Source organism: Opisthocomus hoazin, chromosome 6 (assembly GCF_030867145.1).
Source record: "Opisthocomus hoazin isolate bOpiHoa1 chromosome 6, bOpiHoa1.hap1, whole genome shotgun sequence".
In the NCBI taxonomy this organism is placed as follows: Eukaryota; Metazoa; Chordata; class Aves; order Opisthocomiformes; family Opisthocomidae; genus Opisthocomus; species Opisthocomus hoazin.
Genome location: NC_134419.1, coordinates 16575105 through 16592846, shown reverse-complemented (window position 1 = coordinate 16592846; position 17742 = coordinate 16575105). Strand labels below are relative to the sequence as shown.

Genomic DNA, 17742 nt, shown 5'->3' with positions numbered 1-17742 from the left:
GTCCCCAAACAGGATCACCATTCTTAGGTTATAATTTACTACTCTTTGTATCTCACTCTGTGAGGAAGAGACCGCAGGTGTGGTTTTAGTGTGTTAGACACCTGCACTCGTAAAGATACCCAACAGAGAGGACAGTGTTGTAGTCACATTGGGTGCATATGTGCATGGAATTAGTGCAAGACCTATGCATGCAGACTAGTCCTAGGTCTTCAAAAAAGAGCTTGAATATCGTGTAAATGACATATTTCATTGAGGTTGCCATTATTAGGCATTTAGTTTTTCTGTCCATTAAGCATTTCTCTTCACTACACAGCTCCATTGTGCGATTGCAAGCATTTTGTTTGTTTATGCTTTTTTTCTTTCATCGTCTCTAATCAGACTATTTACAAACAACAGTTTGTTATGCAGGGCCAAAATATTGAAGTTCTACACTATGCTTCCATACTTCACTGTTTTACTAAATCCTCTTTACCTTTTGAGAGTCAGATGTTTAACCATGTGAATCAGTTTGTCATGCACATCTGAAAGTTTCCTGGGCAAGTTTTGTACCTTATAAATCTTAGAATTTGCAACCTCTTGTACCCAATAAGTGAATACCTCCATCGGTTCACCATCCACTGGAGTCTGACAGGTTTTTTGGAAGATGCTGTTTTGCGAAAGAGACAGTAAGGGTGTCTCCCTTACAGGAAATCATGCTGACTTTTTCGTTAATAGGTTACACACACCATAGACCTTTTTTTAGGACAGATTTTACACTCTTCAGAGTGCCTGTATAGGGCCTACATACTACTTCGATCGCAGAACTATTCCCAGTTGTACTGATAGTATCTAAATAGACAGAAGGCAAGATACGCTTGAGCCTGTTTCTCGACAGTGATTATGGAGGGAACCTAGAGGCCTAACTTAAGAGAACATACCGATGTTTAAAGGCAGGCGAGATGAATCCCACCTTCCACGCCCCAGTTCAGTGGGATGTTCAAAGGCACATCAGAGAGGAGTCTGATGAGTTGGACGCGTGACTGCCTGTAAGTGTGTGTGTACACTGAGTAGCTAAGACTTGCTGGGTAAAACTCTCAGTGCTACACTGAAAGCAGCTCCCTGTTTTGTTCACCCACATCTTTACACGCTTGTATTTAAATATCCATATTTAATAAATCTGTTGCATTACCATAAACATTGCTATTTTAAATATCTTGCTGATTATTTTCCTGCTTATTGATTTCACTACACTGTTTTCTGCCTGAAAGGTAAACTAAAATAATTTGATCTAGGGTAATACTAAGATTCAAGAGGCATTAAACCAAAAGCAGCTTGTAGCTTTTCAGGACATTTTAGTTCTTTATAAAATGGATGGTATTTTAAAAGGGAGGGGGAAAAGAAGATATAATCTTCAAGTATATAATACTTGGGTTGTTAATTATGTTGCTTCTAGTCTGTAATTGTGTCCATTTTGTTTCTTTTTAAACTCTTTTTGTCATTTAAATGAGCCGGTATTGAACAGACTGACTAAAGTAGAAATGAACTTTTCTGTAATAAAAATAAAATATTTTGATTTGGTTTTGCTAAATGTTATTGACAGAAAAAGCATATCACAAAAGTTTGCTGATGAATGCACAGAAATGAAACATAGACATCTGTGGGAATTTATAGCTATGCAGTCATCTGTGTGTTTGTGTGTGTGTGCAGTGAATCAGCGAACAGTTGGTTTTAGGTTTTGCAATATGCCTTTGCTTTGATTTGCTTGGAATACTCCTTTCTAGGTTTTGGATATAGTCAAGACAAGTGTTCATGCAGTTCTACAGTGTGTCTGGAAGGCTCCAGACATTGAAAATTTACATCTGTACCGTCTCTTTAACCGTGTATTTAATCGCTTGCTTTGGAGCCATGGTCAAGGTCTATGGAACTGTTTCTGTAATTCAGGGTAAGCCTATTTTTCTTATTTTAGTCTTCTTTGTAACTTCGCAGTTACAATCAATCCTGGCGTACTTTGTTTCTCATTTTCATTTAAGAGAATGCTGTAATACATTGATCTTTTTTTAAAACCACCTAAAGATGTAGTATAATTAGATATCAAACAATCTAGGCCAACCATTTCAGTAACAGAATCAGACATTTAGTAATAATCTAAGAAAAAAGCCCTAATTTTCAAAATATCTGAGCTTTGGGTCAACTCTTTCATTGGATGGTGCACAATTTTGAGGCCAGACCACTGTAAGTGTCAAATGTGGACTTACCATCAACAGAAATCACTCTCAAATCTATTTGAGCTCAAGACTTACAAGGGAGAAATTCAGTCACAAGTGCAGCTGACATCTCATGCCAAATGCAATGTCAGTTCTGTGATTTACAAATAATCAGTTTGAATTTCTATGCTTGATTACATTCACTGTTTCCCACACTGGTGGGAATTTAATGATGTGCAGAATAGGAAGTGTCCACACTGAGGTAAGCAGATGTTTTAGCTTTGGGTAGTAAATACAAGTTTTCTGGGGGGGGAAAAAAAGATCAGGCCATACGTTAAAAGTTCAATATCCTACACTTATAAATCTACATTCCCGAAGTCAAAGGCATTCATGTAAGGATGGGTTTAGGGAATCAGATCAGAAGTATAAAATAATCTCCCCCTCCCCTGCCTGCACCCGCCAAATTTCTTCATAAAATAAGAATACAAATGTATAAGTATGAAATATATTGCGTAAAAGAAGATATTTTCTCTGTAAGTATATACAATGTATAAAGAATGGAAGGGGTTTTGATTGGCTTGCATTAAGGTGTTCCAAGAGATTTATTATATTCTCATTGATGAAGGCTTGTTGTTTTTGTGCAAGCCATTAGGAGTCCTCACTTTTTTTTCACTGAGACAGGCCATGGGAACATGCAGATGTCAGCCCTAAGATTTGCTAGAGGTAAGTACTGGGAATGCAGCATACTCTGAAAGTTAAAGTAGGGTGAGAAAAGGTTTCGATGTTTCCAGTCTGAAACATTTCTTTTGTATAATCCTCAACAGATGCAAGGTCCCTTCTTCATGCCAGCAGAGGTGTGTGAAGTCTTGAGTCCAAAATCCATTTTTGTTGTCATAAAATAGAACAATTACCTTCCCTTTTAATAACGTTATTATTTTGAATTTTACTTTTAGTGTGCAAATCTTCTAATATGCATGAAAATTTTTATTTTGGATTTTTTTTCTCTGCAAAGAACGTTTTTTGTTCAAAACCTTCGAACAACTCTGCTGCTCACTTGGCTCGGGAGAAAAGTCTTTGAGCCAGCGGAAGAGTTCAGTGAAGAGCAGGATTTCTCATCTAGCAACAGTTTCATTCATGCAGAACAAGACTCCACTGATTCCGAAGTGGAGCTAAATTCTTTGACAAAGATCCAATTCCTTGTAAGAGGAGTTGCTATGTAAAAGAGTCTAAAAATACTGTAAAAGTAATATACAAATGCGCAGTATGTGTAGAGATTACTCTGCACGTAATATACTTAATACAGAATTCACAGAAGAAAACAGAAAGGCTGTTTGTACCTTCCCAGTGTGTTGTTTACTCAGTTACAAGCATCCTGCTTGCCATGTAATACACAACAGACAACACATGACAGCACCTCTGTAGCAGAGGCCAACTTCTCATCACTCCTCCTTAGAGTTCATTGTGCCATTTAGAAGAACAGATTGGAATAAACATAGGGCATGTGTAGAATTTGGGGAAATATGTTGGGAAGGGGTATTCATGTGCTAATTCAGAAACACCATGTGTATATGGAAATATACGGAATATAGTACTTTGACTATCCGTAAGATATATGTCTTGGGAGAACAGACCTAATAGCCTGAAGGCTTCCCTGTACTGGTTAGATCTCTTCTAGGCATATGCTATTTTAGCAAGAAGAATGAACAAAGAAACAAAGAAAACCTCGGTGACATCACCGTGATGTAGATGGTTTCATAAAGCTTCGTTGTTTTACTGTATAATAAACAATTAAAATTAATAAGAGAAAACCAGTAGAATCAGCTGACTTCAGATGGTTATAAAAAGAATAACGCATAATTGACAATATTGGGCAATCAAGCATAATACTCTTTTCTGGGTCTGGTGAGGACTCCATGATTTCTTACTAATGTGTGGAAACTAAAGTTACAGCGTAACAAATTAAGCTTCCTTAGGTAACAGTGCTCTGATCCCTGTTGACTGCAGTATAATGGAGTATGAACTGAATCTCTAGCACATGGTGGAGACTGCACAGTCACATTTATGTGAAAGCTTATTAAAATTCACATATATATTTCTAAATCTCAATTAGGGTAACTGTATACCACTATGTTCATAATCGGCCATAGTTACAGCAGGCCACATGTTATTCTTCACTGATAAAATCCCTTATAACTGTAGGAAGGTGATCACAGACCTCAAAACCTGGAACTTAAGGAATTTGTCAGGAGAGTTTCTTCCACAAGTTTTTGGAGATTTATGGATTGAATTAGAATGTAATTATGTGTAGCACTGTGAATCTGTTGAATGAATGTAATACTTAGAACTTTGTCTTGCTGCTTTCTACCAACCATCACATGACTTCTTGAGGAAAGAATGAAGACAATAGATCAATTTCCATGTAAAAATACCTGTGCAAAGTTCCCAGAGAGGAAACAATATTGAGAAAAATATATTAAAGAAAATTGTAGCTCTTCAAGTAGTAGAATTATTCTGTTTATGAAATGAAACAGATTCGATGCCTCACAAAAAATATTTCTTAAAGAATTCATTATATGGATGATAAATAATGAGAAATGCTTGCATCACTTGAAAATTATGTGTGCAGTGGAAATTTTGTAGGACTGAAGAGTTTCAGCTGGAATAGACTATCTGGACTGAGGAGCCAGGCTGAAAAATCAGTGACCTATACATACAGCTTATCTTTTAGTCATTCACGTTCAGAATTCCATCCTAATACAGCGTAATTTTAAAAAGCTCGCTAGCCAGAAGTAAGCTTGCTTGTTCTTTGATGTTGTTTTAAGGACAACCTTTCCACACCAGGGATGTGAAATCTACTGCTGATCTCAGTGGACAAGGCAAAATCATCCTGGCTGTTGTGCTGAAGCCAGATGTAGCAAATTTTCCTCACTCTGTGAAGTGCTTCTTTCATAAACAAACAAAAACTCTCAAGCTTACAAACCATCTGTGCTACTGGATAATGTTTTCACTAAAAGGAAGTCTTCACAGGGACCATGTTGCCTTTAAAACAGATGATCTGTAATCTGGTCAGGATTTTGCGCAAACAGAAGTGTTGAGGTGTATGCAAAGAACTGTTGTCATCTTCTGTGGTAAAACATACCTGGTTTACCTTGGTATGGTAGGGTTTGGGTTTTTTTGGAAAGAGAAAAGGCTTTTTAAATAAACAAAAGCATGATGGTCTGCATTTCACAAAGGAATGGTCTCACAGATACACGCTGCAAGTTGCACTTAATTGTAACAAGTCCATATGACCAGATGGAATAATAAGTAGTATTTGAACGACTGAACTGAGAATCTCTTCTCATATGATTATTTGGATAAGGAAGCAGAGCACATACTCATCTCCTGTAAATTAATTTAATATTTGTTTCTTAGTATCATGTACTTAAATTAGAAGAAGAGTATTATTATGCTGTATAGACATTTGGAAATAATTTATTGTTTTTATTCCTTTAATATGGTATCACATTCACATTCAGGTGGTGATCTGTTAATAAGTGTTTTTTGTTATTCCTGTTGTAAGACACATATACAATTAAGTGACAGTAAATCCTTATGTGCTAAACCTAAGTAATGGCTCTATAAATGCTGTAGGGAACAGACTGAGTGAAAAATGGCTGCGGACATTTCACATATGAAGATTAACTTCTTAATTTGTGTTTTGGACTCAGCATCTGCCAGCTTTTGTGTTAAATAGCCTCGACCTTTCCTATAAACAGGCAAGGTCATGCTTTTTCTCTTGTTCATCTGTTGTTCAATCTGATTAAAGGAGTAAAGCTCTCAGATTGCAATTTGTGACAGATAACATGAAGTCGTGTCTTTTTGCATAACAGGAGCTCTTGGGAAACCACATTCGGTAAAAGCACAGAGGTGGTGACTCCAGAGCAGCTCCAGTGTTGCCAACGAATAGTACAGCTTTGTAAACACTGCCTGCTGGTGGTTTACAAATACTCATCAGATTCAAGAGGATCCCCAACTGCAGTTAGCCCCCACTGGGATGATACAAGGTATACGTTTCAATACTCTCTTCCTAAATTAGAAGGATAAGATTGGAACAGGTTTCAGTCTAGTTTGCTACCACTACACTTCTCTTTCAGCCTAGTTCACTATGTATTTAAAATAAAAAAAGGCAAAATCCCAACATTTCCTTTGATCCTGAGTTTCTATTGTTCTAATCTCTCTAGCCCACTGAAGTGCTACTAAAAGAAGACTAGATATACACATTTGGTGTGAAATTACTCTTATTAAAGTCTTGGTTGCCTATTGCCCAAGTAGCTGCAGCAAAGGCTTTCCATGAATTGAACTGAAAATTTCATTTCTTCCCCTTCTCAGATCCCTCAAAGTCAGTGATTCCAGATTTGCATTCCTAGAGGTATCCTAACGTGTGATACTTCTGGCTTCACATTCGCAGTGGGATGCTATAGGGGCACAGCTCCAGCCAAGGGTCAGGTAAGTGCCATCTGATTTACTGTATTGCACAGTTTTGCAAAGTTGATTGCCAAAACCTACAGATTGAAAGTTTTATTATTTCATCTTACAGAGCATAAATATATTTTCAAACCTTGCAAAACAGCATCATATAGTAAAAAAATTATTTGGCACTTACCCGGTTCCCCATTGGCTGGTTTAGTTCTCCAACTGGATGCAATAGGGATTGTAATATCGTCAGTGTAGGCATGACTGAAAATGCCCAACTGTGGGAGTCAATGACCTGCAATTTAACAGTCATAGGTGGAGAATTAAATGCAAGTTTCAAATTACTTGGGTTCCAAATTCTATCCAGAATGGCAATCTGAGTCATTATATATATAAACTTATAAATGCTTTGTTTATATAACAGACATTATTTCATAGAAGGGCTTCGTGATTTAAATATTATGTGAAAAGCAAACCTTTGATATATTATCTGTTAAACTTATTTTATGACTTAATTGCTTACTTGCTATATCTCAGACTAGTTATCTGATACACTGAACCCATTTGGATCTTAAGGCACTCTAACGTAATTTAAAACCAACCAGAAACTGAAAAATTTGCTGTTTAGTCACAGCAAAAGCAGAAGTATGTTAGCCACAAAACAAATCATATTCAATATTAACATCTACTGAGCTACAGCAGGAGTGTGGTAAAGTCATCTGGATTGGCTAAGACTAGAAAATCTTCAACCTTGAAGTTTTTTTGATTTTACTGTTAATACTGCAGAAAATTTTTCATCATGACCAACCACAAGCTATTCAAACTGATCAGATTAATGTGCTGCAGTTAACAGCCTTGCATTTGGAAAGCAGTGAAAGGGATGGTCCAACAGAACTTTCTCAGCTCCAGTTTCTGTGTTTCTTTGGATGCTGAGTGGAAGTTTATTCATAAATTTCACAGGCTAGAGGAATCTAAGCACTTTATATACTAAATATCAGTATGTCTTCAGCAATGGAGTGTTACGACAACTCTAATTACAGTTTTTATATTAATCTCCACAAATATTACATCTATACTGTGGCTATAGCTATATTCTAGTTAACCATGATATTCTGAATTTGTGAATGAAAGATACGCGTGGAAATAAATCCTGTTGCCCATTATGCTCCACAATTGTAAGGTAATGAACGATTTTTCTAGAAATGGGAGAACCACAATACTGTTTCACTTTTCATCTAGGTGTCTGTGTTTAAATGATACAAGAATCTGAACTGCTAATAATAGTTTTCTTGACTTTCTGTAAAATTGTGTGAAGTGCCAGAAGATCAGAGTATAATTTAATAAATGTAGAAGTCAATTTTTTAAGACTTTATAAAATCTTATTTGAAGAATTTTGTTTTTTCTGAGCACAAACCGATTTTTTGTTTTTTTGTGTTTGACAAATATTTGTGAAGCTAAAGCTTTGAAAGATTACAGATAGATAGCTCTTTATCTGAGAAAATTTATTTCTGCGGGGAGAGAGAAAAAGATAATGAAAGCAGCCACGGAGTTCTTTTTTCACCTTTTAGATTTGTTCTCAATCCCATCTCCTAACTGTAAATTCACTATATGTCATGAAGAACACGAATAGGAATATTAATATAAACGTGTATTAATGTCATTTTTTTCTCACAAAATTAAAGGTATAAATAAAACAATAGGAGAGCTCAAAAACTATAGCAAAATCTCTTTAAAATAATAGCTAAAATAAAACTTTTCATATTTTGATAAATTCACCTGTGTTACAAAATTAAGTAAAAAAACCACCAACCATGTACTGCTAGATCCTTACAGCTTGCTAAATAATCTTATCTATCATGTGGCGTATTCTCTGGGAAGCATTAGAGTTTTTTACTGTATCATCAAGCAAAGGTAGGACTCAGTCTGGTGATGTAGGGAACTGTCAAGCTCACCACCAATCCATGCCAAATCAGACTTTATTTTTTTGTAAATTATTTAAAAAATATATTGGTTATAATATTTTTATAACAGCTTTTCTCAAAGCTTAAACAAACCGAAAATGTACACTTTCTTACATAGTTTGTCTCCCTTTGACAGTGTGATGCTGTTTCTGTCCACGTGATCAGTCTTTTAACTTATTCATCATTAATCGATATGATTCACTAGAATGATGCAACAACTTTTAAGCAATAGTTTGTGTACAGTGTGTTGCGTTCATCCATCCTAACATTGACGTAATTCATTATGAAATTCTGATTTACTGTGGAAGTTGTTTTTGTGCACTTACTGTGGTCATTTAATGACTTCTGCAATTTGCTATTAGGAAATGATAACATGAAAAGGTTTAAGAATGAATATTAGGCATATGATAAATTATTTTTTGTTCTATTACATAAAATATCGGCTATGTAGTTGCCTGAATTTAAAAGGTAAGTAGTCATTGATGTGACTTACTAGGTTGTAACATCATTGTTTCTTGCTTTACTAGAGTAGTGATGATAGCATATCTATTTTTAGAGAATTAGAGCTGGAAACCAAAGCTGAAAATTTCTGGGTTTTTCCTAATCAACTTTTCTTTATAACTTAACTCTTTGTAAGCTGGTTAACATAAATTGTAGTATTTACCCAGTTTAAAATGAATAAGTAGTACTATAGTAACAGGGAACAATGGGTGAAGTATTAATTTTTGGTAGTAGTGTTACACAGGATGCCATTGTTTTATTTGTCCGCTTGCTTTAAACATAAAAGACTGGAAAGATGTTTGATCCTCATACAACATCTTGAAATTTTGCTAAGAGATTCTCTGAGTTTAGATCTGCTTCTTGAGTTAGCTAGTGCCTAATGCCCGGTATGTTTTATAAATAGCATTTATTTTACATAATTTCATGCATACAGTGATCTTAAGGTATGGAGCGTGAACGACTAATTCTTTTGCTCTTTTATGTCACTTTGTCTGTAAACTCTGCTGTATTTTTAAATATCCTTTCTAGGTATTTATTGCCAGGACCTTCACTATTCATCATGAAATCATCCTCGTCCAACCTTAGCTGCAGTTCATCTGGAATGCCTCGCCCTAACATTTTGTTCACACACAGATACAGTCACTTGTGAAGCAAAAGGAAAAGCTGCTGTTCTTTGTAAATAATGGCACTCCATTTTTTTTTTTTCAAATTAAAATTTGTGATGGAGCTAAATACAAGCCCTGTTATATATTTATTACCATATTATGATAACATTTAGCTGAAGACCTGCTGTAAAAGCATAGCTTTTCTGGAAATATAATAAACCTTGTTAAGTTGTTTACACACGTGTGAATGTGTAGATCTTGCTAGGTTTGTAAGTAATTTCTTCCTACTAGAAATGTTATTTTTGCTGCAGAATATACAAAATGGAATTGATCTTGAAGCCCCTATTACAGTGTTATATTATTTTGTAAGTACAATACTTTGACTTGAATATTATTTATTGTAGACTATACTATTTATTGTCTCAAATGTAATTGATCCTTTAACAAGGAAGACGGTTAAAAAACTGTAGTAGAACAGTAAATCTGCAATAGTCATTGAAAATATTCTGATCATTTCTTGGACATGTTTAAAATAATCCCCAAAACTCTGTAAGCCAAACCTAAAGCAGACTTCTTTTTATTTCTCCTCTGAAATTACAAGATCTATTTTATGCTGCTATTCTTCTTAAAGGACATAGTATAGTATCTTTTAGCCAAAGTGAAGGCATCTAGTATGCAAACAGTAAAAATATCAGTTGAGGCATTCGGTTTCTAATTGCGTTCTTGTAATAAAATGGAAGCCAATGTTTGTTACCAGATTTTCATTCACGTTACCGATGTCCTGTGCCTTTAGGTTTCCTTTGGGAGCAAGCAGTCATCTCCAGCTCGCACAAGCGTGCATAGTTTTTCTGTTTTACTGCACAAGTGGTAAAGCAGGCATTTTTAGGAGATACTGCAGCTATAATGTATTATTTCAACCTTAAACTAATTGGTTTGTTGTAGTTTTTAGCATACAAGCTGGTACCTACTGTAGAACGTATCCTTGCAATAGACAGTATTTTCTAGATATGCTGACACCTTTAAATGTTGGAAATCTAATTCATTAGAAAGCTCTCATTCCGATTCAGCTTCCTGGGCCTGGCTGAAGGGCGCAAAAAGACAATGAGCCAGAGCAGGAACCTCCTAGGAACAGGACTTGTAACCTGAAAACTTCATTCGGGTTTTGCTACGTACACCCATTCATCCCACCGAGCATTGTGCCATATGAGCCTTATTCATTATAGAAATAATTATTACAAAAATCACTTAATATAGATTTAAAAATGAATTAAGTTTTTTAACTTAACTTTGAGTAAAGAACAGAGTAGTTATTATTTACCAAAGACTTGTTTACTTACCAATCATGTAACTCTGAAACGTGTTTGTAAATTATCAGTATATTTCAGGTATACTTAAAAAAAGAATTTGGGGGCTAATTATCCTCAGGAGCAAGTATGTTAGAGGTTTTTTGATATCCAGAGATTTAAGACAAATTTAAGAGACTGAAGAGATTTGAAATTGAAGTTGTCTGCAAATTATTTTTGTTTTTTAAATTTTAGTCATAGCATATATCTGGGAATTTGGGTGAGACTTTTGATGCCTGTGCTGTAGTGCCTCAGCTCTAGAACTGCAGAATATATGATAATAAGACTATTTGTAAACAATTAAAACCACCTCTGTATAGAGCAGTCTTCTGGTCTGGAAAAGTTTTTCATTTTTGTGTTAATACAAGTTTAGTAGTATAGTACGTTCACATTAACTGTATATCTTTTGGTCCATACAGTGACTACTGGTTAAGCATACTGTGGTTATCTGCAAGACCTAATAAAAGCTGTAAATTCTCTCTTCCCTTGTGTTCTTCCCCATTGAGGAGGCTTCCATTGTATTCTGCTTTTGGCCATAAGGATAAAACCGGCGTCCAGCTCAGCTTGCCAGACTCAAACAGAGCCTTAGGGTAGTAGGTTCCCATGCCCCTTTTTTTTTTTTCCTTCTTTTAAACTACATGACGATCTCTGTTCTCAGAGTCTAGTGCTGGGACAGGTCAATCTGTGTAGAATACTCTGCTAACCGTACCTATGTGGTATAGCCAGATCTAGGAAAGAAAATACATTTAGCATGTACAAAAGTGGACCCGATGGTTGGTTTACGTCTGATGTTACTTAATATATTCATATTTCTGACAACCTTTCCTAAAATGGTACTGTGTTTCTAATAATGTGTGAGTCAATGCTTTCAATAAAGGTAATGCCACCCTTCCCTGCCAGCTCCTCAGAACCAGCACGTGTGGTCTGCGGGGAGCGAGGGGCTGCGCCTCCAGCCCCACTCCGGCTCGCGCTGCGGGCGAAGCATTCATTCCTTTCCTTCTGCAAAACAGAGCATTTCCTTCGTGGTCGGATATGTGGTTCTAGTAAATGAGCCTTTTAGTAATTAGCTCTGGCCTTGGGCTCCTGCAGGCACCGCTGGGACTGAGCTTGCGCCTGCTGCCCAGCAGATCGGGCGAGCCCTCACCCTCACCCTGCCATCGCGCCTGGGCGTGGGAAGCAGCTGACGAACCCAACGTGGAGGCGAGACCAACCTCCTGCGCGCCTTTCACGGTACAGCAGGAGCTCGCCTGTATTTGTGAGCTGTAGGCGAGCTGCGATCGGAAGGCAAAGAACACCGAGATTTTTTGTACCGTAGGGTGATCTTTGCCCATTTAAGACATGAATAAATGAGATGATGCATTTTGTGATGGTGTATGGTAGTCGTAGTAACTGGAGAAGAATCCCTGCGGTGCCGAAGCGTGGCGTGCGGTAGCTTTACCACAGGGGAGCGCGGGCGGCGGCAGCCCGGCACTGCCTGGCCTTCCTGCTGGTGAGGGGCGGCGGGCGGCAGGGCGCCGGGGGTCGGTCGCCATGCGCCGGCGGTGCGGGGGCTCTGTGGGCAGCACAGGCGCAGGGCTGCGGGTAGCCATAACGGCCTCAAACGGCGCCTGTCCCCGCGTCTGCTGTCTGGCGACGAACGGGTGTGGGTGGCGGAGCAGCTGGGGCGAGCTCGTGTGTCGGGTGGCTGTTCTGAGGGAGCCGGCTCTGCAGGGACCGTCGTGACGCGGGTGCTGGTTCCCCGCGTTGTGCCCCGGCTCTCCCGCCGCGCCGGCGCGAGGGCAGGGCGAGCAGCTGCAGGGGTGGCTCGGAAGTGCCGACTGCGAAACCGTGCAAAGGCCTCGCGCTTCGTTTGTGGTGTGAAACAGCTCTTGCCGTGTGAGAGCACGGCCTGATGGCGTCGGCTCTGCTAGCCTTTGCCAGAGAAAAACACCTGCTGGCGTCTGCGGGAGCTGTGTTCACTGAGGCGTGGAACGGGCCGACCAGAACGGGTGCTGCTTCCCGCAGCGGGGTGCTGGTCCGTGCCTTGCCCGTGCAAGTCCACCCTGCCGTGTTCTCAATGTGGCCTGAGGGTGTGGAGTTCTCTGCTGAAAGAAGGTGCTTTCTCTGGGTCTTGGTCAGAAGCTTGGGAGTCCAAATACAAAGAGCAAGGAAAATACTCTCAAAAGCATTGCTTTTTTGTTGTTAAAGGGAACATTACTTAAAATACCTCAGAAGGGTACCTGTTTGGTAGACCTTGGTCTGGAGTTAATGTCCTGTCTAGAAAGGAATATCTCATCCTTGTTGTGGGAATATTAGTCTCTAATTGTACAGGAAAGGAAACAAATTCGTCAGCTTCTAAAACTACATCCAAGTGCTTCCGTAGCTGAGCTAGGAGTTCTAGAACAAGCTCACTTTTAAATATAAACCCATAAATTTACAGTTTTTGACTTTTCCTGTATACTCAAGTGAAAAGACTGAATTGCACTGACAGTTATAACATCTAATTTAGGTGTTAGCAAATGTGAATATTTGCATGTTAGCTTTGCACGCAGTGTTAAAACAGTTAACTCAAAGCTGTTGCATTTATTCCCATTTTTCAGGAGAAAATAATTTGCTATTAAATGGCATACTTATTGGAAAATCTTTCACTCCAACATTTGCTAAAAACGTTTGTAATTTTTTCTGTATGTGGTAAAATTCCCATACATTAGTTGTTATTCTGCATCTGTGTTCTTTGTTCTCTGCCAGCCACCTCTGTTAAGTTCCCTACATTGTTCAAATTGCTTGTTAACATAGAAGAGTCTTTGTTGGTGTGTAAATACCTGTAGTACTTTAGGACTCTTAAGGAAATCAGGGATAATTTTACCATTTACATATATGGAACAGGAGAAGATTCTTGTGGGGGAGCAGGATACATTCTTGTGGTGTTTTTTTTTTTTTAATGTATTCTTATTTCTTCTTTTAAAACAAAAGGTAACATTTACTTAGTAAGGAGAACTCCTGATACTGACCTTAGAACCGCCCTCCTTTCACCACAGATGTTATTACTCACAGTGTAAAATAACACCGTTAAAACAGCAGCGTGTGGCCCCCGAGCGCCCTCTGAACAGGCCTGCCTGCCCTTAGCAGAGCCGAGCAGAGCCAGTTCCCGGCTGAAATGATGGCTGACGCGGGTGCTCGGAATCTGCTCGGCATGCCATGCCGGCTCAGGTGGCTGCACAGCGCTGTGTCACCCTCTGCACCTCCCCGGAGTCATCAGCGGCATGGCGAAGGGAGGAAGAGCGTAGGGAAGTGACCTGCGCCTGCCTTTCCTGCTGCGCCCTGATCAAACCACTGCGTGTGGCTGCTGTCACGCAGATCTGCTGAGCATCGTCGCGCAGTGCGCTGCTGCGGCGGGTTTGGCACATGGGCAGTTCCCTTGCTGCAGAGCGCTGGCTTTGAAGGCTGGGGGTGGCAGTTATGAAGTAGAGCGGAGCCCAAAATGGCCGTGAGAAGTCAGGACATCTGGTGAGAAAATGCATTATCCTGGAGCAGGTTTCACATTAAAGGTTTTCCTTGTGCCCATCTTTGTGGAAATGATTTGCTCTGGCACAGCAGGACAAAAGACTGTTTCTTTTAATGCTATGTATGATTTTTAACTGAGTGACGTAGTATCTGCTGACCATCTGTAGCATCGTACCTGCTCAGTTGTTACTGCCACAATTCCTCACAACCCACTGTCTCGCTTAGAAGCTTCTCAGGAGGACAGAGAGGACCTTATTTTCTAAATGGAAGCTTTCCATTTTTGAAAAAAAAAGCCATGCAATACTTGTATTCAAAACTTCTGTGTAGTGCACAGATGTCTTGATCTGACTCGGGCATCAGAAGCGCTCTGGTTGTCATTGCACAGGCGGGCTGGGATTCCTTTACTGTGCAAAGAGAAATGCAGCTCAGTGGCACACAGGTGGACCCGGCCATACTCGGCAGCGGTGCATTGGCACAAGAGCAGGCGGCGGTGGGCGCTCAGTACGCGTCTCCAGGGAGCGTGCGCCTGCGCCCCAGGCAGCCGGTGTGCGCAGGCACCTCTGCTGAGTGCCCGACGGTCCCAGCTCTGGCTGAGGTTGCCTCCTTGCAGCTCTGGCAGTGCTTGCTCTGCCCGAGACTTGTGTGCCACATACAGCTGCAGGTTTCAGTTGTACAAGTGTGTGTTTGGTGAAATAACCGATATGCGATATCCCTTGCAAAGGCAGTAAAGCAGTCAAACAAATAAACATTGCTAATGAGAAGTAGGGTAAGTTGTCCTGTGCAGAGATCTGCACTTTCTCTGGTACCTAATGAACAAAGGGGTGCAGTGTAGACATTTTTAGTAACTGACCACACTGGTAAATAGCAATCTCAGAGATATGTCAGGCTTGGAAGAGTTGGACTTTTTTCCAGCCCAGCTACCCTTTCCCATTTGGCCCTGTTAGGTGATGGCGGGCACTGTGCTGAGCAAGGTCATAGGGCACGCAGCTTCCTCCCTCCCTGCAGGATTTGTGCTCTTTGTGGGAGGGAGCTGTTTTTCACAACCATGTAGGATTCAAGGATTCATCTGAGTTCTTTTCTTCTGATTCAGAGAATGAAAAAAGTAGCTGTATCAAAATGACATGGTACTAGACAAATATGCTATAGGGCGGTTTAAGTTTCATCGTGTTATTGTTGGTTGCTTTGGTGTGTAATACGTTATGCAGCTAAAAGCAATTGAGAAAGCTTACTGGCATAGTGAAAAATAAGTTCCTCTGGTGCTTAAAGTAATTTCTACCAGCATTGGTAAGCTGGACCTGACAGCATCTTTCCAATCTTTAATTTACTTAATTTATGGGATGATTTGCCAGATTAATCGGCATGATTCCCTACAGCTGCGTGGCTGGGTTTTGCTCAGGGTGCACTAAACTTCACTATGTCGCATGCCAAGCATAAAGATGTGCATACCTTTATTTTTGTCTGTAGTAGTTTCAAAGTGTGGGTTCCTCTCCTCGCACCACATCTTCTGGTTTTGTTTTGAAACAGGGGACATGAACCAGAGGCAGCTCCCTAACTTCCTTCAGCTGTGACATGCCATTTGGCATACTCGGAAGCTAAATGTTTTACTCCATAGGTGTGCCACTAGGTATGACAGTACTGGTCACAACTGGTGAATAATGGGAGCATAGGCGGCAAGAGAACTTTCTTGGAAAAGCAGCATACAGTGCAGTGATTTCCCACTGACCAGCTCACGCTGCTCGTACCTTGCTTGCACGCGTCGTCAGAGCTGTCAGAGTAGCGTGGCTGTTCGCTGTGGTAGAGGAAGGCACCACTAATGCAGACCATTCTTGCTGAACTGTGAAAATTTGCCGGTTTTCTTCCCTTCCTTTCCCTCACCCCCAGCCTGCTCAAGTGGAGGAAACAAAGCATTGTACGTCTTCGAACTTCCAAGTGTTAACAAGTCTGGGTTTGAGGAAAAACCTTTAATAGTGATTTGAATGATCACCTAATGTGAACCAGTGTTCAAACTATCCCAGTATATGCTCTTACCTATGCTTGAATACCAATATTTTTATAGAAAATATGTTTGATTTGCCCAAACATTATCCAGTTAATATACTTAGTAACATCTCTGCATGTTATAGATCTTCTTTCAAGTACACAAATACATGTATTCTTAGTGAGACTAGAAAACCTACTTGGGATTAGAAAGCTGAAGGAACTGGATGGCTACTCTTACTTGAGAAACACCCACGTTTGGAAGAAGCTTGGCTCTCAGATGAGCTTTTGGAACGATGCGATCTATTTCACAGTAGTTTTTTTCTCCTGTACAGACTGCAATAACACAGTGGGGATAGCTTTACTGGCTATTACAGTCAAGTCAAGTAAATAAAATTGGTATACACTTTTGTTTTAGTTGGCTGCCGTATAACCTGTTCTGCAATTCTAGGAGGACAATTGTATATCTTTTTTTGTATCAACAAAGCTAACAACATCCAGTAATGCTAATATGCATATTGTCTTGTCAGCGTTTTTGTTATTTAGGAATTTGTATCTCACCTGAGTTGCAGTTTAGCTTGCAGAGTCGCAGCAGGAAGCATAGCGCTGTACTGTAATTACTTAATAAACAATAAATTGTACTTTACTGTGTTGTGCCATTGTGCTTTACTCTTTTTAAAGAAAACATTGTATCTTACAGAAGCAACTTTGCTTTCATTGCACATCTACTGGTAACCCATCACTCTGCCCTGTAGTGTAGTAACTGGAGTCTAACAACGCTCCCTTCTTGTGTCCATACCTTATAAAACTTCATACCAAGTTTTGCTGTTATGGGGAGAAGTGGTTTCACTGGTTGGTCGTGTTGGTCGTAGACTACTGAGTGTTGAGACTATTTCTAATTCTGGGAACTGTATGTGGAATTCTGAAAGCAACTGAGCCGTACGACAAAGCACCAGTGTAGTGCAGACTGCGTGCGGTCACCCTGCCTGCACAGCGTTCTGTCCCACCTCTGGTCCTCCGCAGATGCCCGTAAAGCCACGCGTCATGCTGCACACAGTAGCCAGTGCTTCCAATGGCAAGGACGCTGATAGCAGGGCCTGCTGCATCTGGGAGAGTTTGTCATCTGCAGGAAGTCCCCTTCCTCCCCTCCTGCTAATGCTGGGCTTCGTTTGTATTTTGATTCTGTAAGTCTGCATGGGTAAGCTTATAAAAAACAATTCTCCTTTCTGAGAAG

The 17742-nt window shown here is 39.7% G+C and overlaps 1 protein-coding gene across 10 annotated transcripts in view; it reads left to right on the top strand.

The window, feature by feature from the left end:
- TTLL7 (tubulin tyrosine ligase like 7) overlaps positions 1-17088 on the top strand; it is an 86724-nt gene extending 69636 nt beyond the window's left edge. For 9 of the 10 annotated variants that reach the window (XM_075424812.1, XM_075424806.1, XM_075424807.1 and 6 more), the window contains 3 exons: positions 1761-1921; positions 6056-6229; positions 9629-17088. In XM_075424812.1, the coding sequence (XP_075280927.1) occupies positions 1761-1921; positions 6056-6229; positions 9629-9749 (456 nt within the window). In that variant the 3' untranslated portion in view covers positions 9750-17088. Of the gene's footprint in view, positions 1-1760; positions 1922-6055; positions 6230-6554; positions 6672-9628 lie in introns of all 10 variants that reach the window. The other variant, XM_075424811.1, reaches the window with a different exon arrangement.
- The last annotated feature ends 654 nt before the right edge of the window (positions 17089-17742 follow it).